Source organism: Lutra lutra, chromosome 18 (assembly GCF_902655055.1).
Source record: "Lutra lutra chromosome 18, mLutLut1.2, whole genome shotgun sequence".
NCBI lineage: Eukaryota > Metazoa > Chordata > Mammalia > Carnivora > Mustelidae > Lutra > Lutra lutra.
The window spans coordinates 24,991,831-25,017,328 of NC_062295.1; the positions used below are offsets into that span (position 1 = coordinate 24,991,831).

A 25,498-nucleotide genomic window follows, 5' to 3' on the forward strand; every position below is an offset into this window, starting at 1 on the left:
TCTAGGTGCTGATACAGTAGTGAACAAAGTAGACGAATATCTCTATCCCTGGGAGGTTCATATTTTAATGGGAGAGACACACATAAAAGAGGTGGTTTTTTTCAAGTATAATGCCTATTATGTTATATGATGGTAAATACTAAGGGAAAAAAATCCAGATTCTCTCTGCATTTTAGAATCACAGCCCAGGAGCTGAGAGCATGGGAGCCAGACTGCTGGAGCTCACGTCTCTGTTCTGCAGCTTCATAGCTATGCGGTGTTTGGCGTCTCTGAGCCTCAGTTTGCTAATCTGTAAACCATAGAAAACAATAGTTCTTACATCACCAGTTGTTGTTCGGATTAAATTAGTTAATACAGGTAAAGAATTTACAACAGGATGACAGGGACATGAGGCCTGGTGGGGGACGTCACAGGCTTTGGAGTTCCTACTGCCCCTTTGGGACCAAATTAGGCTATCCATTAGGATTCCTGTGCTGGGGTTCGTGGGTCTTGGGAGGAAAGGCTCTCTGTGAAGACATATCAAAGGGGCCTCAGGCTGCCCCAGGCTAGTATCTGGGATGGCCATGTGCGAACGAATTCTCAGCGGACTTCGGGGTTTAAGCCTGGGTTCAGCCTACTGCAGACCACAGAAAAGTATCCGCTTTCACCTTGACACAGGAACAGGACCTTGATACTTACCTTACGCAGATCTTATGAAGTTTGAATATACCACATCAAGAGGCTGACATAGTGCCTAGCATTTAGTTGTGTGCTCAGTGGATGGCCTCTTTTCCTGGTGGTTCAGCAGGTGGTGAACGTAGGATGTATACTGGCCCACTCCTCATCAGTATTTATAAACGAGCATTTCCTCTGTACTGGTAGTTATGAAATGATATCAGAATCCACTATCCCTTGAATAAGAAAATGACATGTCATTTACCTTGAGCGGTATTTTACTGAAGGGCCCTGGAGACCTGGGCTTTCACAGAGTCTACTGTAGAGAGATCTGGCCAGCTGCTTCCCAGACTGTCCTGCTGTATCCTTGCTGTGACCTTTCCCCAAACAAAAAATGTAGAGGATAGCACTCTAACTCCGCAAAGGAAATTTGGGGTCATGAACAAGTTTATGGAAACATTTTTGGATTTCTGGTTCTAGCATGGTAGATTAAGCCAACACAGAAAATACAAAAATACTAATAAAGAAATATTGGATAAAATGTTCTTGGAAAGAAAAAAAGAAACTTTGCTGTAGAGCCAAGCTTGGCAGAAGAAAGGCACCTCTCCAGGTGTTGATGAAAGATAGACCTTAAAACCAGCACAGGGAACGAGGGCGCTGCTGCTGCAGTGCCCCGGGGGGGCGTGGCCATTGCTGCAGCCCCGGAACCCAAGGCGATGGGCTAGAGCAGAGATCCCTGCCAGAGTGAACCTGGCCCTCCAATGAATGGGAATGGGGGGAGTCTTGGGGAACACAGAGTGGGAGGTTTCCTGAATGAGGTGGTATTCAAGCTGGTCTCGTTCATCCATTCTCCCATTCACTCAGGGCTGTGCCAGGCACTGCACCAGCCACTGGGAATACAAAAGACCCAGCCACTGGCCTCACGGAGACAGACATTAAGTGAGCAATTATAATGCGGAAGCTCTCTGTGTACACTTTTTTAAACAGCTTTATTGAGAAACGATTCAAATATGGTAAAATACACCCTTTTAAAGTGGTTTTAGTATATTCATATAGTTGTGCTGCTACCACCACTATTAAATTCCAGAACTTTAAATGACCTCCAAAAGAAAGTCCATACCCATTAGCAGTCCACATTTCCTGTCACCCCAGCCCCTGGTTACCACTAACTTGTATCTCTCTCTAGCGTTCTGCCTATTCTGGACGTCTCATTTAGAGGGACTCATACAACAGGTAGCCTTGTCTACTCTCACTATGTTTTCAAGTTTCTTCTATGTTGTGATGCGTGTCAGTATTTAGCTCCTCCCTACGGCTGACCAGTAACATTCCTTTGTATACATACACTACATTTTCTTTATCCATTTGTCAGTTAATGGACTTTTTGGCCATTAGAAATAATGCTCCTGTGAACACTCATGTGTAAGTTTTTGTGTGGACACATGTTTTCAATTCTTTTAGATGTAAACCTAGAAGTGGAATTGCTGGGTCATATGGTAATTCTGTGTTTAACATTTTGAGGAACTGCCAAATTGTTTTCCAAGTGACTGCACCATTTTACATTCCCCACCAGCAATGTATGAAGTTTCCATCTGTGCATAAATTTTGATGTTTATATTCTTTTTTTTTATTTTTTATTTTTTTTTTATTTTTTATTTTTTTTTAAAGATTTTATTTATTTATTTGACAGAGAGAGATCACAAGCAGGCAGAGAGGCAGGCAGAGAGAGAGGAGGAAGCAGGCTCCCTGCTGAGCAGAGAGCCCGATGAGGGGCTCCATCCCAGGACCCTGAGATCATGACCTGAGCCGAAGGCAGCGGCTTAACCCACTGAGCCACCCAGGTGCCCCTTGATGTTTACATTCTTGAATTGGAAATCAACCTCCCAGAGTTGTGACCACTAGCAGAAGACCTTGGTTCCTTGTTGAGAGGAAGAAAGGCTGATGAGCAGCTCTATCTGTCTGGGAGCAGAGTGGCTTCTCTTCTACAACAGGGGTTCTCCTCTGTGAGCCCCTGACAGGGACAGCTTCCCCAGCTTCTCCCACAATGTGATCTCTGTGAGGCAAGGGCTGTTGTTCATCTTCTCCACTATGGCTCCAACTTTTAAAGTTGTTCCTGCACATAGTAGGTGCTCAATAAATATTTGTGGAATAAATAAATGGATGAGCCTCCTGCTTTGTCTGCACAATTACCTCTTCCTCCTTCTGGGAATAGCAATTTTTTGTTTGAGAGGACTGCTCCTTCGTAGACTCTCCTATGGGTGTGTGGGGCTGCCATCCCTAGCACTCTTTCTAGCTACAGGGCCCATGAGTGACCTAAGGCTGGTCAACCTGGAATTCTTCATCGGGACATTAAAAAATTGGATTGAAGGGACGATAGGCAGTTCCTTTCTGGTAGGAGAAAATGGAGATGCAAGATGGAAGAACTACAGAGGTTATTTTTGCTTCTGAATGCACAAAGCTGTCCTGAGAGGACAAAATCAACACACAGAGGTGGGAGATGGGCAGAGAGAGTCCTGATGGGGTTTGAGTCCCTGGCCTGGTGAACTGGGTGTGTGTTACCAGAGTCCTCACTACTACAGATTTTATCTATTTATTTGACAGAGAGATAGAGAGAACCAGAAAGCACAAGGTGGGAGGGATGACAAAGGAAGAGAGAGAAGCAGGCTCCCCACTGACCAGGGAACCCCATGCAGGGCTCAATCCCAGGCCCCTCGGATCATGACCTGAGCCGAAGGCAGATGCCCAACTGTCTGAGCCACCCAGGCAACCCAGAATCCTCACTAGTACAACAGGGGTGGGAAAGCCTTCTAGAAGAATGAGACAGGTAAGCTGTGAATAAGGAGGAGGTTGAAGTCTCCAAGTTGAGAGGTAGTGGAATGTATGTGCGGAATTCAAAGTCTCTTCTGTTGTTCAGCAAAAAACATCAGCAAGAGAGGGAAAAGGCAAGACACAGTGTGGGAGAAGATATCTGCAATACATGTATTGACAAAGGGTTTGTATCCAGAATATATAAAGAACTTCTATAATCCAATAAGACAGACAATCTGTACCACAAAGCATTGTTGAGGATTTAGAGTATGAGAAAATCTCAAACATTGTTAGTGGGAGTTTAAATCGGTATAAGCACTTTGGAAAGCTGCTTGGTAGTATGGTGGACCTGGTGGTACACCACTCAGCTCTCCCTTCAAGAAAGCCAGCTGCAAGGGGCTGCCAGTCAGCCAATAGCCTCCAGCTGCCATACCTTTGGGTCCACTCCAGTGTTCATGCTGAGGCCATGCCGTTTCCAGGCTGCTCCCAGTCAGTACTGTGCATGGCAGACGTACTAGTTCCAGGCCGTCGTGCAGACAGCTCCTGTGACAGACAGCCTGTTGCCTGGGCCCCCTGTCAGCCTGGCTGAAATCGCAGAGCTTTCACAGTGGTCAGACCCGCACTGTGGTCTGGAGGTTCCCCATGTCTGCCCTTGCTCCCTCTCTCCTTTATCCTTCCCAGACATCGCCCCCTGTAAAGCTCTTGCCCATCTAGTTCCATCTGCTTTGTGGAAGACCTGAATTGACAGAGGGAATATGTACTAATACTGTCTGGCTAATCCCACTCCTGAATGTGTTTCCCAATAGAAATGAGTGCTTATGTCCACCATAAGACGTTTATAGGGTGTTCATAGCAACGTAATTCATAATAGCTAAAACAGATCAATGTCTAACAACAGTGAAGAGAACAGAGAGATAAAATTGTGGTTATGGCCAGGAATGAGACAGGGATGTCCACGGTTGTTATTTAACATAGTACTGGAAGTCTTAGCCTAAGCAATCAGAAAACAAAAAGAAATAAAAGGCATCTAAATCAGCAAGGGAGAAGTCACACTTTCACTATCTGCAGATGACATGATACTCTCTGTAGAAAACCTAAAAGACTCCACCAAAAAATTGCTAGAATACATGAATTCAGCAAATTCGCAGGATACAAAATCAACATACAGAAATCTGTTGCATTTCTGTACACTACTAATGAAGCAGCAGAAAAAGGAATCAAGGAATCAGGATCAGTTCCATTTACAGTTGCACCAAAATAACAACATACCTAGGAGTAAACCTAACCAAAGATGGTAAAAAGAACTGTACCCTGAAAATTTAGGAAAGAAATTGAAGAAGACACAAAAAAATGGAAAAATGTTCATGCTAATGGATTGGAAGAATAAACAATGGTAAAATGTCTATACTACCCAAAGTAATCTATATATTTGATGCAATTCTTGTTAAAATAACACCAGCATTTTTCACAGAGCTAGAACAAACAATCCAAAAATTTGTATGGAGCCAAAAAGACCCCAAATAGAGCAATCCTGAAAACAAAAAGTCAGGAGCATCACAGTTTCAGACTTCAAGCTCTACTACAAAGCTGTAGTCATCAAGACAGTATGGTACTGGCATAAAAACAGACACATAGATCAATGGAACAAAATAGAAAACTTGAAATGGACCCACGGCTATGTGGTGAATTAATCTTTGACAAAGCAGGGAGGAATATCCTATAGAAAAAAGGCAGTCTCTTCAACAAATGGTTCTGGGAAAACTGGACAGCAACATGTGGTAGAGTGAAACTGGGCCACTTTCTTACACCACACACAAAAATAAATTCGAAATGGATTAAATACCTAGATGTGAGGCCTGAATCCATAAAAATCCTAGAAGAAAACACAGATGGCAACCTCTTTGACCTCAGCTGTAGCAACTTTTTATTAGACACATCTCTAGAGGCAAAGGAAACAAAAGCAAAAATGAACTATGGGCATTTCATCAAGATAAAAAACTTGTGCACAGTGAAAGAAACAAACAAGACTAAAAGGCAGCCTCTGGGATGGGAGAAGATATTCGCAAATGACATATCTGATAAAGGGTTAATATCCAAAATGTATAAAGAGTTTCTTAAACTCAACACCCCCAAAACAAATAATCCAGTCAAGAAATGGGCAGAAGACATGAATAGTTATTTTTTTCAAAGAAGACATCCAGATAGCTAACAGACACATGAAAAAGTGCTCCCCATCACTCAGCATCAGGGGAATACAAATCAAAACTACAGTGAGATGCCACCTCGCACCTGTCAGAATGGCTAAAACTAACAAGTCAGGAAACAACAGATGTTGGCAAGGATGCGGAGAAAGGGGAACCCTCCTACACTGTTGGTGGGAATGCAAGCTGGTGCAGCCACTCTGGAAAACAGCATGGAGGTTCCTCAAAAAGTTGAAAATAGAGCTACCCTATGACCCAGCAACCCCATTACTAGATATTTACCCAAAGGATACAAAAATACTGATTCAAAGGGACCCATGCACCATGATGTTTACGGCAGTATTATCCTAACAGCCAAATTATGGGAAAAGCCCAAATGTTCATCAACTGATGAATGGATGAAGGAGGTGTGGTGCACACACACACACACACACACACAGAATGGAATATTATTCAATGATTAAGAGGAATGAAATCTTGCCATTTGCAATGATGTGGATGGAATTAGAGTGTGTTATACTAAGCGAAGTAAGTTAGAGAAAGACACCATGTGATTTCACTCATTATGTGGAATTTAAGAAACAAAACAGATAAACATATGGGAAGGGGTAAGAAAAAAAAAGAGGAGAGAGGGAAGCAAACCATATAAGACTCTTAACTATAGAGAACAAACTGAGGTTGATGGAGGGAGGTGGGTAGGGGGATGGCCTAGGTGGGTGATGAGTATTAAGGAGGACACTTGTTATCATGAGCACTGGATGTTATACAAGTGATGAATCACTACATTCTATTCTTGAAACTATATGTCAACTAACTAGAATTTAATAAAAATTGAAACAAAAAAATAAGATAAAAGTATAATAGTGGTTATGCATATAATGGATTATAACACAGCAATGAAAAGTAACAATTGCTATGTACAATAGCATGGATAAACCTTACAGACATAATGATGAGTGCAAGAAGCCAGATGATCAATGGCTCTCAGCAAGTCAATATGGAAGGAGGGGGTTGCAAGAGAATGACTTCACTCGGATTTATGGAAACCACTAGAGAATTAGAGGGGTGATCTTTCGAGGACTGTGGTAGGCAACCTTTAAGATAACTCCCGGTGATCCCCTCTCCTGGTTTCCATGCTTTTGTGTAATCCCCTCCCTTTCAGTGCAGACTGGACCCAGAGACTAGCTTCTTTTTTCCCCTCTGGCTTTATTGAGAAATAATTCTTATGGAGAAGTCCCAGTGGCAGGAACTAACGAAGGACCTGAGGGCTTGCAGTGGTGTTTGAGTGAGCCTGGAAGAGGATCCTCCTGCCTTGAGATGCCTGGGCCTGGCTGTGCTGAATGCAGCTTTGTAAGAGACCCTGACCCAGAGGACCCAGCAGAATGACACCCACATCCCTGACCCACGGAAACTGTGAGAAAATAAGGGATTTTGTTTTAAGCTGCTGAAGTTGGGGTAATCTGTTACCCAACAATAGATAATGCAAGGACGTTGCTTCTTACTCAGAATCACTATATAAAGCTCCTGAAATCTCTTTGAGAGCTGCAACCAGAGAAAAGCTGGCCATCTCCAAGAATGGTGTGTTTCTTTCTTCTCAGAGACGGTGACAATCACACGTGTCTGTTTTTTTTTTTTTTTTAATCGTGACCATCAGGAAACTCAGAGCCAAATTTATGGTTGAATTTTAATAATTATGCAAGACCTTATGACCTGCTTATCTGTATTCTTACTCCCGGTGTTTCCTTTTATTCTGACTTGTCTTTTTCTTTGTCCTGGTTTTTCAGTTCATTTTTACATTTTTCTGTATCACATTAATTATGTTAAGCCATCTCAAGTTCACCTTACAGAGAAGCAAGGCATTATAAATAATTTTTTTGTCTTCTCATAAATAATTTTTAAGAATATTTAAGTTTGCACCTGTTGAACGCGGAGGTGTTGGAGGTCGTGGTGGGGCGTATCCGGTAATGGAAGCCAGGCTCTGGAGCTCTGGCGTTGCCAGGGTTAATTTGGATTGGGTCAAAAATATCAAATGATAATGACAAAAAAGGAAAATACTGTGGCAATTGATCACCACCCCCAGGGGAAGGGGCCAAGGGCTCACTTAGTCACACTGGGTGGTATCTTTGAAATTTATTATTCATCGCACCCAGACCCCTAAGGCCCTCAGGCCCCGCCCCGCTCCACTCCCTTCCCCGCCCCTTACTCCCAGAGCCCCGCCCCGCCCCCTGGCCACGCCCCTCCTCTCGGTGCCGCCCGCTGCGCGCGCCGCGCCGCCTCTGTCTCCGCCTGCCGGCCCCGCCTGCCGGCCCCGCCTGCCGGCCCCGCCTGCCGGCCCCGCCTCCCGGCCCCGCCTGCCGGTCCCGCCTGCCGGCCCCGCCTCCCGACGGTTGCGCGCTCCGCCCCCTCCCTCCGCGCCCGCGCGCGCCTTCCCCGCCCCGCCGGGCGCTCTCCTTTCGGGGCGGTTGGGCCGCGCGCCTGTGGGGGCGGGGCCCGGAGCAGGCGGTGGAACCAATGGGGCGCGGCGGCGGCGGCGGCGGTGGCTGCGGCGGCGGAGGCGGCGGCGGCGGCGGCTGGGTCGGGCCCCGACGGGCGGCGGCGGCTGAGGTGGAGGCGGAGGGCGGCGGCGGCGGCGAAGGCGGCGGCGGCGGCGGCGGCGGGGGGAAGATGGCGGCGCCCGTCCTGCTGAGAGTGTCGGTGCCGCGGTGGGAGCGGGTGGCCCGGTATGCAGTGTGCGCCGCCGGGATCCTGCTCTCCATCTACGCCTACCACGTGGAGCGGGAGAAGGAGCGGGACCCCGAGCACCGGGCCCTCTGCGACCTGGGGCCCTGGGTGAAGTGCTCCGCCGCCCTTGCCTCCAGGTAGCCCGGCGCGGGGGAGCGGGGCCGGGAGCGGCCGCGCTGGGTGAGGGCGGAGGCTGGGGGCGGGGAGCGCGCGGCGGGAGCTCGGGCCTGGGGGCCGGCGGGGACCGGGCCGCGGAGGGACCGACGGCGCCGCGAGCGCGGCCGGGCGTGGGGAGGCGGCCGGCGGCCCCGGCCCGAGGGGCGGCCCGAGCGCAGGCCGCCGGGGCGGGGGCGGCGGGGCCGCGAGGCCGGCAAGGAGGGATGAGGTGGCAGAGTGCCGCGGGGAGGCCGGCGCGGACCGGGAGCGGGCGGGCGGGCTGCGGCCGGGCCGGGCGGGGGCGAGGGGGCTCGCCGAGGGCGGGTGGCGGCGGGCGCGACCGATTTCCTGGTTCGCGCCGGGGGGCGGGTCGGGGTGCGGGACCCTGCGCCGGGCGCCGCGAGGGCACGGGGCTCCGGGGGCGGTGCGGCCCGCGCGGACTCGGGGCTCGCAGTCCCGGTCTCCCCGGCCCGGACAGGTGCTCGGCGGTCGGGCCCCTTTGTGCTCCGGCGCCAAGGAGCGTGCGGCCCCTGGGACGGCGGCGTTCGCGGGCCGGAGCGCGTGTGACCCGGTGCGGAGCGAGAGCCCGGCGCCGCGCACACCCGGGCTCCGGGACCCTGTCCTCGGCGCCGGCCGGACGCCGGGTCCGGTGGGAGCCCCGTGTGCCCGAGACGGGTGCGGGGACGGTGCGGAGCGTGGGGCCGACTCGCGCAGGTCGTCGGTGGTCGGGGGCGCCCCGAGGAGACCGAGAGCGCTCGGCTCCCCGAGCGGGGTGGTTCGGGGCTCTCGGATCGTGGGGGGTTCGTCTTTTGGAATTTGCTGTCCTGGGCGAGTTACTTTGGGAAAAGAGGAATTCGCGTCCTAAAGCGGCTCCTTTTAAAGATGCTGGGGGCGGGTGGTTCGTTGAAAGTGGCCGAAGTGGAAGACGCGACTTCGGAACTGGTCGGTGACGGTTCTCACGGACACGTACTCGCCTGCTGTTCCGCGTTTCTTAGCAGGAGCTGCGTTCGGGCCGCTTCCCCTCCCCTCCCCGACCTGCAGATCGCTGCGTACACAGGAACGTGTCGCTTGCCAGTTTGTTTTGACCCGCACGTTGGTGACTGCGGGAGCGGGCAGGCCCTGGGGTGGTCGGGTGACCGCTCGCAGGCTCCAGCCGCCGTCTTTCCTCCGGACAGCTCTGTCCCCTTTGCCCTAAAGCCAGACCCTGTTGCTTTAGCGGGAGAATAGGCGTCGTTATTGCTACAGTAAACACTGTGTTTCAGTGCGGGTGTTACTGAGCAGCTGTGCACGCCGGTGTGACAGAGAGTCACGTTCTGGGCTGAGTGTTCGGAGCCACGTCGGTAGACTTCTTGACTGAGCATCACTCCAGACGCGCGGAGCCACTTCTGTGCAGACACCTTCATGCTTATGGCACGTCCAGGTGTACCTGGAAGCACCTGTACCCGAAGTTAGTTGCGTAAATACACGGTGAGAAGTGTAAGGTGAAAAGACTATCCAGCAATTTAGTTCAAGTAATCCTTTGAAAAAGGAAATAAAAATAACTTTGATACTAGATTAGTAAGGAATTTAGGCAGAATTATTACCAGTGTTAGAGTTGCAAACTCTGTGGTCCATAATAGATTTAACTGAACCTTTTACATTGTAGGCATGGAAAGAGTGCTTTATGTTACCCAAACTGTACGGTTACGGTTTTCAAATCGATTTGCCTGTAAAAAGGAGTGTTTTTGAACCATGCAATAAGTATAGACTATAAATATTTTCAGTTGCATATCCTCTAAGATCCAGGTTTTTGTGCTCTTTTAAAAATTTTTAATAAAGTACCATAAAATAATATAAATAACATCACATAGAATATTAAAAGTATATATAAGTATGTAAGTAAGACTAAAAGTACCTGGATGTCTTTATAGTTTTAAATGTGAATTTAGTATGTTGTGACAGGAACAAATGTTTAATTGTGTAGCTGTGTACATAAAATATTTTAAAATTGATGCTCACTAAAGGAGGATACGTAAGAAATAAGACATGGCTAACAAGGAGTAAGTAGCTTATTTGCTATAAACACAATAACATTATTTTCAAGAAACTTACTCAGTTTGATCAGCCTGTTTATAAACTACTTGCAAAGCTCCATGTATGTATATACCATATACACGTTTATGTGTGTGTATATATACAAATATATTTAATGGAGGTACAGAAATTTGGAAATTAAAATGGTTTGAGTCTGATTTATAGACCAATTTTTTTCTCTAAGTTGGTAGGATAAACATCATTAAAAGGTTTTATTTTGTCAGACTGCCTTTAAATAAAATCAGGTTAGTAGGGACCTCAAGTAATTCTTTTTATTTGACTTAAGTATTGATTACTACTTAGCAGAAGTATTAAAAAAATGTGACTATCTTATGAAAAGAAAGTCTGAGCCCAGGTTAGAGTAGAATTGCAGATGAAGGATGAGAAAAGTTACCCAATAAAAAGAATCCTGAGGAAAGTCCACTACCAGAACCCGTTGTTAACTTATGTGACTTTGGGTTGCTAAAACTCACTTTATTCTCATTTCTCAATCCTTAAGTGTCTTGAGCCAAATAGAATAGAGATGAATGAGAGAATTTTGAAGGTCATGTGTGTGTGTGTGTGTGTGAGTGTGAAGTCCTCTAGTATTTTGGGAGGCATCATTGTCTAAGGGAGTAGTTCCCAGACTTTGGATTTCTTTTTTCTTTTCTTTTCTTTTCTTTTTTTTTTTTTTTTTTTAGATAATTTATTTAATCTCTGTACCCAATGTGGCTCTTGAACTCACAACCCTGAGATCAGGAGTTGCATGCTTCACTGATTGAACCAGCCATGTGCGCCCCCAGACTTTGGATTTCAAAAGAAATTATTACCCCCACTCCATATTGGGAGGGTGCAGTGGAGTTGCCAAATTTATTTTTATTTATTTAGTTTTGCCAGGTATAGCCAATAAAAACAGCAACAGTAACCCACATCACTAGCTGTTTTCATTTCATTTATAAAAAGGATATTTTAACTCAAATGATTTGAGAGGCCAGAATTTCAAAATAAAAGACTTTAAATTGAATTGTTTAGCTTTATTAAAAGGTTTGCTTTCTTTTTGTTATTTTTCCTCCTTTTTATATAAATGAGTAAATAGTCTGTTGCAAACCTGCACCAGTCTCCCAGCCAACATTAACCCCTGTTCGGTGCAGTGCTCAGAACCACGGATTCTGGGTGGGCTCCTAATCTGCTACTTTTAGACTGTGGCCTCAAGCCAGTCACTTATCTTTGTGGATCTTCGGTTGTTTCTTGTGTTAAACTGGGCTCTTAAAACCTGCTTTGCCAGGTGAGTGGTGGGATTAATGATGATGTAAGGAATGAACACCTGGATGATACCTGGAATAAATTATATACTCAGAGCTGTTATCATTGATCAGAGGTGTTACCTTTTTTTGCGGTATCTGATAATAAACATCCTTAAGTAGTATGTTTTTTTAGGTATAGTCATTTATGTATTTTAGATGTAAATTGTTTTAGTGTACTTTATTGCTCCTCCAACTCGTAGTATAAAGACTTAAAGTGCATTTAAACAATCTCAGAAGTGTGGCAAGAGAAACAATATAATATGCAGAATATTCTTTTTTTTTTTCCCAGAATATTCTTTATAGCTTTTTTCTGCAAGTTACATTAGACCCCCTTCTACAAGGGTTCTTATGTTAAGAATAGTACAAGTGATCTTTAAAGATGAATGTAGGCTTGGGGGGCTCCTGGGGTGGCTCAGTCATTAAGCGTCTGCCTTCTGCTTAGGTCATGATCCCAGGGTCCTGGGATTGAGTGAACCATTGGGCTCCCTGCTCAGCGGGAAACCTGCTTCTCCCTCTCCCACTCCCCCTGCTTGTATTACCTCTCTCGCTATGTCGCTCTGTGTCAAATAAATAAATGAAATCTTTAAAAAAAAAAAGATGAATAGGCTTGACAGTTCTACGGTTTTAAAAACTGTAAAATAGTATTTGAAAACCATCAATTCCTCAAAAAATTGTGTTCTTTTGCAAAATGTTGAACTAATACCTCTCTCACATCTTAAAAAAAGTAATAGTGCCGTCTACTTACTACTTTCGTTGAGTTTTTTGTTTGTTTGTTTGTTTGTTTTTAAGTAAGCTCTGCTGCTCAACATGGGGCTTGAACTCATGACCCTGAGATCAAGAGTCACATGCTGTATGGACTGAGCCGTCCAGGGACCCTGGAATCTTACATTTTTAGAATAGAACCTAGAAATCTTTGCTACTCCTTTCTTTGTCCACCTAGACTCGGAGGTTAAACAGCTTGTCCAAGGTAACACAATTAGTAGCAGACTGGAAACCTGGCTTCTAGAGTACTTGTTTGAGGACCACCCCTGTACATTTTCAGTTGAATTATAGAGATAATGCATTTGGTGTTTCACATTTGAAGATACTAAAGCGTGCATGGTGAATAATCTCTTTCATACCCTTCACCCAGACACGCACTTCTCCCTCTCCATAAGCAGCTGTGAAACTTTGCAGAGCCATTTTATGTACAAGCATGAATATGACCGTATTATTCTTCCCATTTTTAAACATGAAATTATCATATTATGTATTCTGATCTATATCCTACTTTTTTTTTTTTAAAGATTTTATTTATTATTTATTTGAGAGAGAGACAGTGAGAGAGAGCATGAGCGAGGAGAAGGTCAGAGAGAGAAGCGGACTCCCCGTGGAGCCGGGAGCCCGATGCAGGACTCGATCCCGGGACTCCAGGATTATGACCTGAGCTGAAGGCAGTCGTCCAACCAACTGAGCCACCCAGGCGTCCCTATACCATACTTTTTGCTAGTGTTCTTTCCATCACATATTTTTTAAGTGCTTATATTCGTATTTGATGCTATGTTAATACCTGTGAAAGAAAATTTGTTCTAGTAGTCAGTTTTGACTAATACATAAAATAAAATATTGGTTCTTGTGTTCTGTTGTTTCTTGGTATGGAAATTTCAGAAGCAGTATGAACTTCGAGTATAAGAGGAAAGATACCACAATTGTAACTGGACTGCTGTGGTGTAAGAGAGAACTGTTAATACTTAAGATAATGCTTACTGTGTGCAAAGCAGTGTTTTAAATGCTTATTTAATTCTTTTAACAGTCCTATGAGGTGCTTTTATCACCATTTTACAGATGAGAAAAATGAGGCACATGGAATGTAAGTGAAACTTGATTTAGATAATACAGGGACAGAGGCCTGGTTCTAACCCAGGCTCTTTACTACTTTGAATTCCATTTAGATCTACTATTGATGGGGTGCCTGGATGGCTCAGTGGGTTAAAGCCTCTGCCTTTGGCTCAGGTCATGATCTCAGGGTCCTGGGATTGAGCCCCGCATCGGGCTCTCTGCTCAGCAGGGAGCCTGCTTCCCTTCCTCTCTCTGCCTGCCTCTCTGCCTACTTGTGATCTATCTGTCAAATAAATAAATAAAATCTTTAAAAAAAAAAGATCTACTATTGATCGAGTGATGCCCATATCGGCAAAGTTTTTTAAAACTATGCAAACACTGGTGCCATTTTTTAAAAACATCTGTAGGCCAAAAATTCTTAGAGTTTGCATTATAGCTTTTTCTTGTTTAGAGCAATTTTTTGGGGGGGAAGGCAAGGACATTACTATGAAGGCTTGGTATTCAAGAAATAAGTTTCTGGAGTGTTTGCCTTCTAAGCCTAAACTTGTGAAGATAAGGGATTTGTCACACCTAGTTAGTGAACAGGTATGCAGTGGGGTGAGCTATCAGGAAAACTTAACAGAATTGCCAAGGGAAGGAAGATAAAGGGTATCTAGGCACCTGGGGTGGGGAGGAGAAAAAGTTAGTTTGAATTTGTACTAGGGTGGGGAAGCTCTTTCCGAGAGAGGTGTTGAGTCATGGATCTACTGTGCAAAGAATCTGGAGAATTGGGCCTGGGGAGTGGTGCCGGCTAAATCACCACCCGGAAGGAGGAATTTATTATTATTATTATTATTTTTTTAAAGGATTTTATTTATTTATTTGAGAGAGAGACAGTGAGAAAGAGCATGAGTGAGAAGGTCAGAGGGAGAAGCATTTCCTTGATGATTCGGAAGACTCCAGGGAACAGCATGAGGAAAGGCAGAAGTTGGTGCCTGTTTTGGGGGGAATAGCAAGTGATCATATTTGAATGTAACTCAGACCTACCTAGGTTGGAAAAGGACTGGAATCTAGAGCTTGTGCAAAAGCAGGCATTCTTGTAAACCACATGTTCGTGTAACTATGGACAAGACTTACAAGCACTGAGCTTTGGGTTTCTCTTCTATGTAGTATTTGTACTCAGTTGCACTGCACTGATATTAGATTATCAGTTTTCAGAATTTGTTCCCCCAACTCCTAGTTGTGTGGTAGTACAGTAGGGATTTCACAAGCATTTGACTCACATTTTAACATGTTAAATTTTAAAACATTTATAAACATTTATATATACTCAAATGCATACCATGGTAAATTTTAACACAGTAGAGACCACTGATTTATACTGCCAGGTTGTCTCAAAGGAGTTACGCCAGGTGGAAAAAAGTGCCAGTCTTAAAAGTTGACATCCTGGGGGCGCCTGGGTGGCTCAGTGTGTTGAGCCGCTGCCTTCGGCTCGGGTCATGATCTCGGGGTGCTGGGATCGAGTCCCGAATCGGGCTCTCTGCTCAGCGGGGAGCCTGCTTCCCTCCCTCTTTCTGCCTGCCTCGCTGTCTACTTGTGATCTCTCTCTGTCAAATAAATAAATAAAATCTTTGAAAAAAAAAAAAAAGTAGACATCCTGTATGATTGCATTATGTAGCATTTTTGAAATAACAAAATTATAGTGATGGAGAACAGATCAGTAGTTACTAGGGAGTTCAGAAAGGGGGAAAGGAGCCTTGTGGGGAAGAACAGTTCTGTATTTCAGTTGTGGTTACAGAAAGCTACAAATGTGATAAAATTGCGTAGAAACACACATGTAAAACTGGTGAAATCTCAGTAAACTCTAGATTGTACCAAGGTTAGTTTCCTGGTTGTGGATTTATATAGCTCTCTGCTCGGCGGGGAGCCTGCTTCCCACGCCCCCCCCCCCCACTGCTCTGCCTACTTGTGATCTCTCTTTCTCTCTGTCAAATAAATAAATAAAATCTTTTAAAAAAGATTAAAAAGGATAAAAGAAAAAAAGGGAAAAAAATCACTGTATTTAGAATATTTGAGGGAAAATAAACAAAAGGAAAAAATTAAAATCACCCATAATGCCAATACTCAGGATAAAAATCCTTATAATAGAGTTTCTTTCTTTGTGTTTATACTTGAATTTTTAATTGATTAGGATTATAGCTTTATATTGGTATTTTAAAAATTCAGGCCAGTGCTTGTTTGCTCATCTAAAATTATATCAGCAAATTCACTTCTGTAGAACTCTCATTGTATTACGCTATAATATGTGACTGCCTTGTGCATAATGTTCTAATGTCATGATTATTATATATTTTAAGATTTATTATTAGAGATTTAACTTAGAAATGTGCTTCTACATAGACTTGGGACAGGTGTAATAAATTCCTTAAATAGCATTAATGTGGTATTGAAAAAAACAACAAAACTCATCATTTGCAACTCTCTAGATCAGGTTGTTCTCGATGCTGCGCACTCAAAACAGAACAAGTCTGACTGCCCCAATCATCCGTAGTTTATAAAGTTTGTGTTGATCAGAAGACCTTTGTTGTAAATGTCATTGAGCTTTTAAAATACATTGAGAGAGTGAAATATAGCTTAAATCTGTTTTTCATTATAGATCCACATAAAATTTCATTTGGAAAAAAATTCTTTGCTAAAAAATTTTTTTAAACCATTGGATTTTAAACCATTAAAATTTTTTTAAACCAAAAGAAACTATACAGTTTCTTTTGTTACTAGCATCTGTAATTTAGGGGAATTTCAAGGATGCTGTTATCCTGTTGTAGGACTATTGACCTTTTTAAAAACAATCATTGTTTTTGAGAAGTAAAATAGTGGAAGATCCGTAACAAAATAAGAAAAGGCAGTATAATCAACTCCACTGTTTTTTAAGTTTGATTTATTTCCGCTTGCATGTTGTGCTGATAGTTAAGGTCACATAGTATAGACCAAAGGGTACCTGCTTTGAAATCTTGGCTGCATAACCTGATCTCTCCTTTATCTCAGTTTCCTCTTCATAAAGGGAGGGTAACAGTAGAGTCCAACTCAGGATTATGTGAAGATGAAGTACACCAGTGCACCAGTGTCTATAAACAGCTTGAGCACAGCACCTGGCACAACAGTGAGTGCTCATAAAATGTAGCTATTATTTTAGAACAGGGTTGAGATAATACTGTATGTATTTTACATCTTTTTTCCTCCTTTAACGTGTCACAACTATTTTCTCTTGTTCTTAGAAATTCCACCAGTAATGTAAGAGAATGTCAGGAGTCCTGTACCCTTGTTGTTGAATGTCCTCATTATTTAGACCTTTATGAATTTGTTTTATGAAAAATGTCACATCATTGTTTTGATATGCATTTCCCCCAAGTGTAAACAAGTTTTAGTGGGTTTTCACATTTTTATTGATTGTTTACACTTCTCTCTTTTTTTTTTTTGAAAAAAATTTTTTTAAAGATTTTTATCTATTTATTTGAGAGCAAATGAGTGAGAGAGAGCATGAGAGAGGAGAAGGTCAGAGGGAGAAGCAGACTCCCCAAGGAGCTGGGAGCCTGATGCAGGACTCAAACCCTCAAGTCTGAGATCATAACCTGAGCCAAAGGCAGTCGCTCAACCAACTGAGCCACCCAGGTGCCTCTGCATTTCTTCTCTTGAGTCGTGCCTGTATACATCTTAGGTTTTGTTTTTGTTGTTTTTTTTTAAGATTTTATTTATTTGACAGAGACACAGCAAGAGAGAGAACAAGCAGGGGAAGTGGGAGAGGGAGAGCAAGCTTCCTGCCAAGCAGGGAGCCCGATGCAGGGGCTCAATCCCAGGACCCTGGGATCATGACCTGAGTTGGAGGCAGATGCTTAATGACTGAGCCATCCAAGTGTCCCTACATCTTAGAATTTTTTATGTTGATTAGGCAAATGCCTTATATATTTAAAGGATATGGATATTTTATCATTTGTTAATTTTTTGCCATTTTCTATTAATTTTTATAGTACATAGCTTTTTTCGAAAGTGTATGAAAAATTAATTATTTTTCTTTGTATTTTTTTTTCTATAGGTTTGAGTTTAGAAGGGCATGTCTCATTCTGATATCAGATGAATGGGTATTTATGGTTTCTTTTAGTTTTGAAAAAAATCATTTATCATGTAGAATGTAGCTTATAGGTTGGATGAATCTATAACCTAATTTTTATATAGACGTATGTCAAATGTTAGCTTAAATTTCTTCTGGAGATTACCTTTTTATATGTTTGCCCATTTATTTCTCTTCTAGGTGTCTTTTTTTCTTACTGGTTAGTGGGAGTTCTTCAGGTATCACAGGAATTTTTTGTTATATGTATTACACGTCTTTTCTCCTTGTTTCTCATTTGTCTTTTAATCTTATTAATGGTATCTTTATTCAGTAGAAGTTTAAACTTTTTTATGTGGTCCCATCATTGACTTCTTGGTAGCTTTTGGGTTTGGGTTTTTTTTTTTTCTTTCTTTAATCTTGTTTAACAAAATCTCTAGCATCCAAGATTTTTTTTTTTTAAACTTTCATGTATTTTGTTTGAATTTTTTTCATATTTAGCTCCTTTAGTTTGAGTGGAATTTACTTTCATGTGTAGTGTGAGGTAGGGATCAAACCTTCTTCTTAGTTTGTAAGTTTTGCCTAACCCCATGTATTGACTTGACCGTGTTTGAAATGCAGCAAGAATTTCCTTATATACCAAGAACCTCTTTCTGGATTCTCCATTCTGTTCCAGTGGTATGTTGTCTGTGTTTCCATTCTTTTCCATTACTACAGTTCCTCTCTCCCCTGTGGCTTTAAATAGTACATTTGATATCTGATAGGGCAGATACACTCATTTTAAGACATTTCTTAGCTATTCTCATGCATTTACTGTTTTGGGTGAATTTTGGAATTTATTTTGAAACAATTGTTAAAAAAAACAATCCCATTGAGATCTTGATTAGAATTGTACTGAATGTATAGGTGAACTTGGGAAAGAGTCAATCTTTACTCAAACTTTCCCATCAAGGAACAAACATATCTATTGATCCTGGAGTTGCTGATATGTTATGAATTTAACCTAGATGCCCACTGTAGTTTAGTTTTGTATGTGATTAATGTGGTCCTGGAAATTGAGAAATCTTGTGATAGTATCCTGGACAGGGATCCCAATAACAGAATTCTCTCCAGTCTACAGCCACAATAGGGCCCTGAAGAAGAAATTTGTATTAAATATTTGGACTTGCAAATGAAAAACTAAGATACTTTGCATTTTATTCATAACTAGGACTTGGGCACCAAACTCCCAAGGCAGAAGACTGGAATGAACCCAGCTGGGTTCACATGGGAGTGCTTCCCCCCACCATCCCAGTCCAGTTAAGCTTAAATTGTTTCAAACTAAAACAGTCTCTGAGTTGGACCCCTTTCATCTCCTCATTTCTCAAATGTTGACTAGATTTTCCCCATATGATGTGAGCAAAGCCTGCTCTATCTAACTCCTTCCCATCAGTGCTTCGGGCCATGTAACCAGAGAGCACATTTGCTTTGGCTGACTGCTGATCTGGCCTTGGCCACATGCCTTAGGCCTTCTCTCCGCAGGTAGTAGATTTGTCCCTGATTCTCACTTAGAGGAGAGAAGGCCCTCTTGCGGGCTTCTCATACCACTTCAGTCACATGGAAGAGGCGGGAGAGTGAACCTGTACTCGTGTACTGACCTTTTAAAGGTGATTCTATCAAATAACGCATAGACTCAATTAGTGCTTTGAAATCTGTCTTCTTCCTTCCTGAGAGGGAGAAAGAACAGTGAGGGGGGCCTTAATTCCTCATTTCTAAAGATAATACAAAAACTTTTCAGCCATTCTCAGAAGTATTGGTTTTTCCTTTGGGTTTTTGCTTGTCTCAAGTCAGCCAGAAAGAGGTGGAGTGAAACTGGCTTGCTGGCTATTGAGCATGACCCATACATATCCTTTCTTAACTGTGCATCAGCGTGCAGTGGTGAAGTTACTCAGGAAACATTCTCTTCCCCTGCTTAATGGTTCATGACACGTTCTTGATCTTCCTCCTACCGCTTGGTTCCTTCTCAGCTTTCTTGACTGCCTTCATCTTCCTGTACCTGCCCATTAAGTGTGGACATACCAGGCATCAGCCCTATACCCTCTTGTCAGTCTTCTTTCCCTAAACAGTCACATCCATGTCCTTGGCTTCACTCACGGATGAACCTAACACTTATATCTCTAACCAGGAAATTTATGTCACCAGTCTCAAGATTTCTCTCTCTCCTTTGATCCTCCAGATCTGCCTATCTAATCCCTTGCTGGACATCTCTACTTGGATGGCTCCAAAGTACTATAAATATAATATGTCCAAGATTTAATTAACGTTCCTCCCTTGAAAAAGCTCTTTCTGATCCCAGTGAAAGGCATCGCCACCCAAGCAGTTGTGCAAGTCAGAAACCTGGGAGTTGTCCTCTTTGGTTGTTTTCCACCTGCCCCTCTCCTCACCAAATCCAGTCAGCCACCAGGCCCAGTTGCTTTTTCAGCCTTTTTTGTTCTGATTTGTAACCTAGATATGGAAGAGTCATTGAGCTGTGCATCTTTTTGGATTTAATAATCACAAAGCATAACCCTTGTGACCAGCCTTCAGGTCATTAAATAGACGGTTGCCAGCACTGCAGAAAGCCTTTCCTTAACTCCCTCCTTGTAAAATATACTCTTCCTCCTTCTCGAGATTAACTAACGTCTGTCCTTCCTTTTTCCTGCTGCTTTCATTCAACATTATCTTGTGAGATTCATCCGTGTTTTATGGAGCTGTAGTTCGTCATATTACTGAGTACTCTGTTACACAAGTATGTCACAGTTAACTCACTCTGTTTTTGAATGGACATTTAAATTGTTTTCACTTGGGGCGCCTGGGTGGCTCAGTGGGTTAAGCCTCTGCCTTCGGCTCAGGTCATGATCTCAGGGTCCTGGGATTGAGCCCCGCATCAGGCTCTCTGTCTGCCAAAGAAATAAATAAAATCTTTAAAAAAAAATTGTTTTCACTTTGTAGCAAGTACGAATAATGCTGCTGTGAACATTTTTGTGTATTTCAATTTTAATATATATATATATATATTTTAAAGATTTTATTTATTTGAGAGAGACAGTGAGAGAGAGAGCATGAACAGGAGGGAGAGGGAGAAGCAGTCTCCCCACTAGCCGGGAGCCGGATGTGGGGCTTGATCCCAGAACCCTGGGTTTATGACCTGAGCCCAAGGCCGACACTTAACTGACTGAGTCACGCAGGTGTCCCTGTGTCTTTTCAAAATTAGTTGGTAATGCCAGACTGTTTTCCAAAGTGATTGCAATAACTTCGATTCCTACCAACAACGTGTGAGATTTCCTGTTATTCCACCTGTTTGCCAAGCCTTGGAGTTGTCAGTCTGTTACGTGTTACTCACCGTTGGAGTATGTGCAGTGGATTTTTGTGGGTAGTTGAGGTGTGTTTCTTATATAATAAAATGCATAAAATTTTAAATGTACAGCTTGAAAATTTTTTCACATTTGCATGTGCCACTCCTCAGATGAACATTCCCGTCACCCCAGAAAGCTCACCTGTGCTCATTTTCAGTCAGAAGCTGTTACTCTGACAATCCGGGGTTGACTTCTAGCACTATAAATTTGCTTTGCCTGTTCTCGAACTTGGTGTGAATGGACTGACGACAGTGTGCACTCCCTTGTGTCTGGCTTCTTTTGCCAGCATAATAATGTTTTTTTGCAGTTCATCCAAGTTGTTGGTTTTATCAATTCTTTTTTTATTGCTTATTGCCATTGTATGATTTTATATACACGCACACACATATAGTCATTTCTCTGGGGTGTATATTGAAGAGTGGATTTTTGGGTCCTAGGGTTGATGTTTAATTTTATTAGAAACCATAGAACAGTTTCCCAAAGTGGTGGTTCTAGTTAGTATTCCTGTTTGGTTTTAATTTGCATTTTCCTGATTACTAATGGGATTAAGCACTTTTACATGTTTATTGGCCATTTGGATTATCTTCTCTTTGAGAAGCTCATTAAACTCTCATTGAAATCTTTTGCCCATTTTTCTGCCTGGTGTTTATCTTCGTCTTACTCGCTTTAAGATATTTTAAGATATATTTGTGTATGCGTATATATGTATGTGTGTATATATAAGATACCTATATACATGTATATTTTCAGATCATCTGTATCGCATATATCCCCTTCCACTCTGGCGTGCCTTGCCTTTTCATTTTTTTAAAGGTGTGTTTTGATTAACAAATTATTAATTAAAAAAGAAATTATTAATTTTAACATAGTTAACCTTTATAATCAGAACTTTTTGTCTTTGGGTGTTGAAGAGCTATTCTGCATGAAAATATTTTCTGTTTTGCTTTTCACATCTAGATGAACAGTCTAAGTGGAATTTTTTTAATGCTCTGAGTTGGGGTCAATTTAATTTTTTCCTGTGTGACTCTCCAGTTATTATTGTGGCACCAATTTAAGATCATTTCCCTTGCTCTGTAGAGTTATTTTTTCATAAATCAGCTGATTGTGTACAAAAGGATTTTTCTGGGCTCTTCTATACCATTCTTTTATTTGTTTATCCTTGTGCTAGGGTGCCGCTATCTTTACTGCCATATTTCAGCAGTTCTCCAGGGACCAGGTGGGTCCAGACCTTTTCAGAGGGTCTTTGAGGTCAAAAATACTTTCATAGTAATAATAAGATGTTATTTGCCTTATTTACTCTTACTCCCTCACAATGGTACAGTAGGTTTTCTAGAGGCTGCATGACATGTGATACTAAAATAGATTGAATACAGATGCAGGTATGAGAATCCAGGTGTCTCCTGTTATGCCAGATATTAAGGAGATTTACAGAAACGTAAAACACTGCCTTTCTTGGGGCGCCTGGGTGGCTCAGTCATTAAGAGTCTGCCTTCGGGGGCACCTGGGTGGCTCAGTGGTTAAGCCTCTGCCTTCAGCTCAGGTCATGATCTCAGGGTCCTGGGATCGAGTCCCACATCGGGCTCTCTGCTCTGCGGGGAGCCTGCTTCCTCCTCTCTCTCTCTCTGCTTGCCTGTCTGCCCACTTGTGATCTCTCTCTGTCAGATAAATTAAAAAAAAAATCTTAAAATAAAAAAAAAAAAAAAGGAGTCTGCCTTCGGCTAAGGTCGTGATCCCAGGGTCTTGGGATCGAGTTCCACATCAGGCTCCCTGCTCTGCGGGAAGCCTGCTTCTCCTCCCACTCCCCCTGCTTGTGTTCCCTCTCACGCTGTGTCTTTCTGTCAAATAAATAAATAAAATCTTTAAAAACAAAAGCACTGCCTTTCTTTTCACTAAATTTTCATGTTTTGAAGAACAGTTATTTTTCATAAAGAATTTCTGTTAATATATAATTGGTTTCTTGTTATTTTTATTACTTATTTTTTCAAATTTTTATTTAAACTCTAGCTAACATACAATGTTGTTATTTTTAAGTGAACAAATATTTCACAATTTTATTTTAATTTCAAATGCGATAGACAAAATCACATAAGCCAGAGTTCTTTAGTCTCAAGCGTGAGAATTACTGCATAGTTTTATAAACCCTGATAACTAGTAGGTAGTAAGTCTTGGTTACTTTTGACCCCTTGCACTTAGTGTGTAAGGTTCCGCAGGAATACTCATTAGGATTTTTTTTTTTTTTTTTTTTTTTTGGCAGAGGAATGAGCACAGGCAGACAGCGGCAGGCAGAGGCAGAGGGAGAAGCAGGCTTCCCGCTGAGCAAGGAGCCCGATGCGGGACTCGATCCCAGGACGCCGGGATCATGACCTGAGCCGAAGGCAGCCGCCCAACCAACTGAGCCAGTCAGGCGTCCCAACTCATTAGGATTTTGATTGGAATTGGCACTGAATAAGTTTAGGGAGAGGTTTTGCACATCTTCCAAACAGAATTTTTAAGGGAAAAAAAAGGGCACACAGAAATACATAAAAAAATTTTAACAAGAAAACAAAGGGTATCTCTGAAAAACAAGAAACTTTAACAAAGGACATAAAAGAATGAATGCTGAAACATAACTTGTTCTTGGATAGGGTAACTCACATTGGAAAGGTGTCAGTATCCCCGCTAAATTGTTGTATTGCATATTGCTAGATACACTTTTGCATTTTGTCATTTCTAAAATTGAGATACGCCTTAAAATTGAGGTTATCTTCCAGGGGTGCCTGGGTGGCTTAGCTAGTTAAATGTCTGACTCTTGATTTTGGCTCAGGTCATGATCTCATGGTCTTGGGATGGAGTCCCAGAGTCAGGCTTCGTGCTCAGCAGGGAGTCTGCTGGGGATTCTCTCTCTGCCCCTTGCCCGGCTTGCATGAGTGCATGCTCTTTCTGTCTCTCTCTCTCATATAAATAAATAAATCTTTAAAACAAAACAAAACAAATTTAAGATACCTTCCAGTCACTTCTAGCCTTGTAGTAGTGGTAAAGGAGTTTTATTTATGAACATCTTAACAAATTTATTGTATTTCTTTTACTTACTGTCATTATAAGCACAACTCACATGTGATATAAAGACAAAACAGTATGTAAGTCTGAAAGAGCTATTTTAATAAGCCTAAAAGAATAACCCTCAATCTCCAGGCAGCATTCTGTCAGTGTGAAGAGCTGTCAGTGTGGCAATGTCCTTTTTTAAGTGCTACACAAAATTGTACATCTTACATTGAAGGTATTTTAGAGTTGATAAAACATAATTTGTAAATTCAGTGTGACTCCCAGTTAATATTTCCATAGGCTTCTCAAACTGATTCTAAAGTTTATATGAAAGAAAAAAATGGAATTTTTCATAAAAAATGAGAAAATATTCGTGAAGAGGGAATTACTGCTGTTAAAGTCAGTTTTGTTTTTTTTTTTTAAAGATTTTATTTATTTATTTGACAGACAGAGATCACAAGTAGGCAGAGAGGCAGGCAGAGAGAGAGGAGGAAGCAGGCTCCCCACCAAGCAGAGAGCCCGATGTGGGGCTCGATCCTAGGATCCTGGGATCATGACCGGAGCCGAAGGCAGAGGCTTTAACCCGCTGAGCCACCCAGGCGCCCCTGTTAATGTCAGTTTTAAAGCTAAAGTAACTAAGAGCATCAGAGCAAAAAGGTTATGCCTGGAACAGAGTTGAGAGTAGAGACGTAACCTCATTTACAGAAATGTTATAGGTAATAAAAATGAAAACAGTGAATTCTTCAATAAGTAGTATTGGGTCAACTGAGTTAGCCGTTTGAGAAAAAGAGAAAGCTGGCTTGTCCTCTCACACACACAAGAAAGAAAAACTTCTGTTGAGATACAATTCACAGATAGGAAAGTACACATTTTAAGGAACCAGTAATACGTATCACCTAGATGAAGATCTAGACTATCTCCGGCACCCCCCCAAATTTCTTTTATATGCCTCCCAGTCAGTACCAAGCCCCCTTATTGGTAGCCCCTTTTCTGACTTAGGTCCATAGTTTTGTCTGTTTTTTAACTTCAAATCAAATCAAATCATACAGTAAGTCTTCTTTTGTGTTGAGCTGTTTGCTTAACATTGTGTCTGTGAGATTTATCTATGCTAGACGTAGCAGTTCTTTGTTTTATTGTTGTGTAGTGTTGTGTAGTATTGCGTTAATATGCCGCACTTTATTCTACTGTTAGAAACTTGGTTGTTTACATTTTCTTTTTCTTTTTTTCTTTCTTTTTTTTTGGCTAACATGAATAAAACTGCTTAGAACATTTTTGTATGTGTTTGATGGGTGTTAAGTACTCATTTGTTAT

The 25,498-nt window shown here is 42.5% G+C and overlaps 1 protein-coding gene across 3 annotated transcripts in view; it reads left to right on the forward strand.

The window, feature by feature from the left end:
- The first annotated feature begins 8,199 nt into the window (after positions 1-8,199).
- Positions 8,200-25,498, forward strand: part of VKORC1L1 (vitamin K epoxide reductase complex subunit 1 like 1) — a 70,332-nt gene continuing 53,033 nt past the window's right edge. Inside the window, exon 1 of one of the 3 annotated variants that reach the window (XM_047712618.1) lies at positions 8,200-8,518. In XM_047712618.1, the coding sequence (XP_047568574.1) occupies positions 8,325-8,518 (194 nt within the window). In that variant the 5' untranslated portion in view covers positions 8,200-8,324. The remainder of the gene's footprint in view (positions 8,519-25,498) is intronic. The other 2 variants (XM_047712619.1, XM_047712620.1) reach the window with 2 other exon arrangements.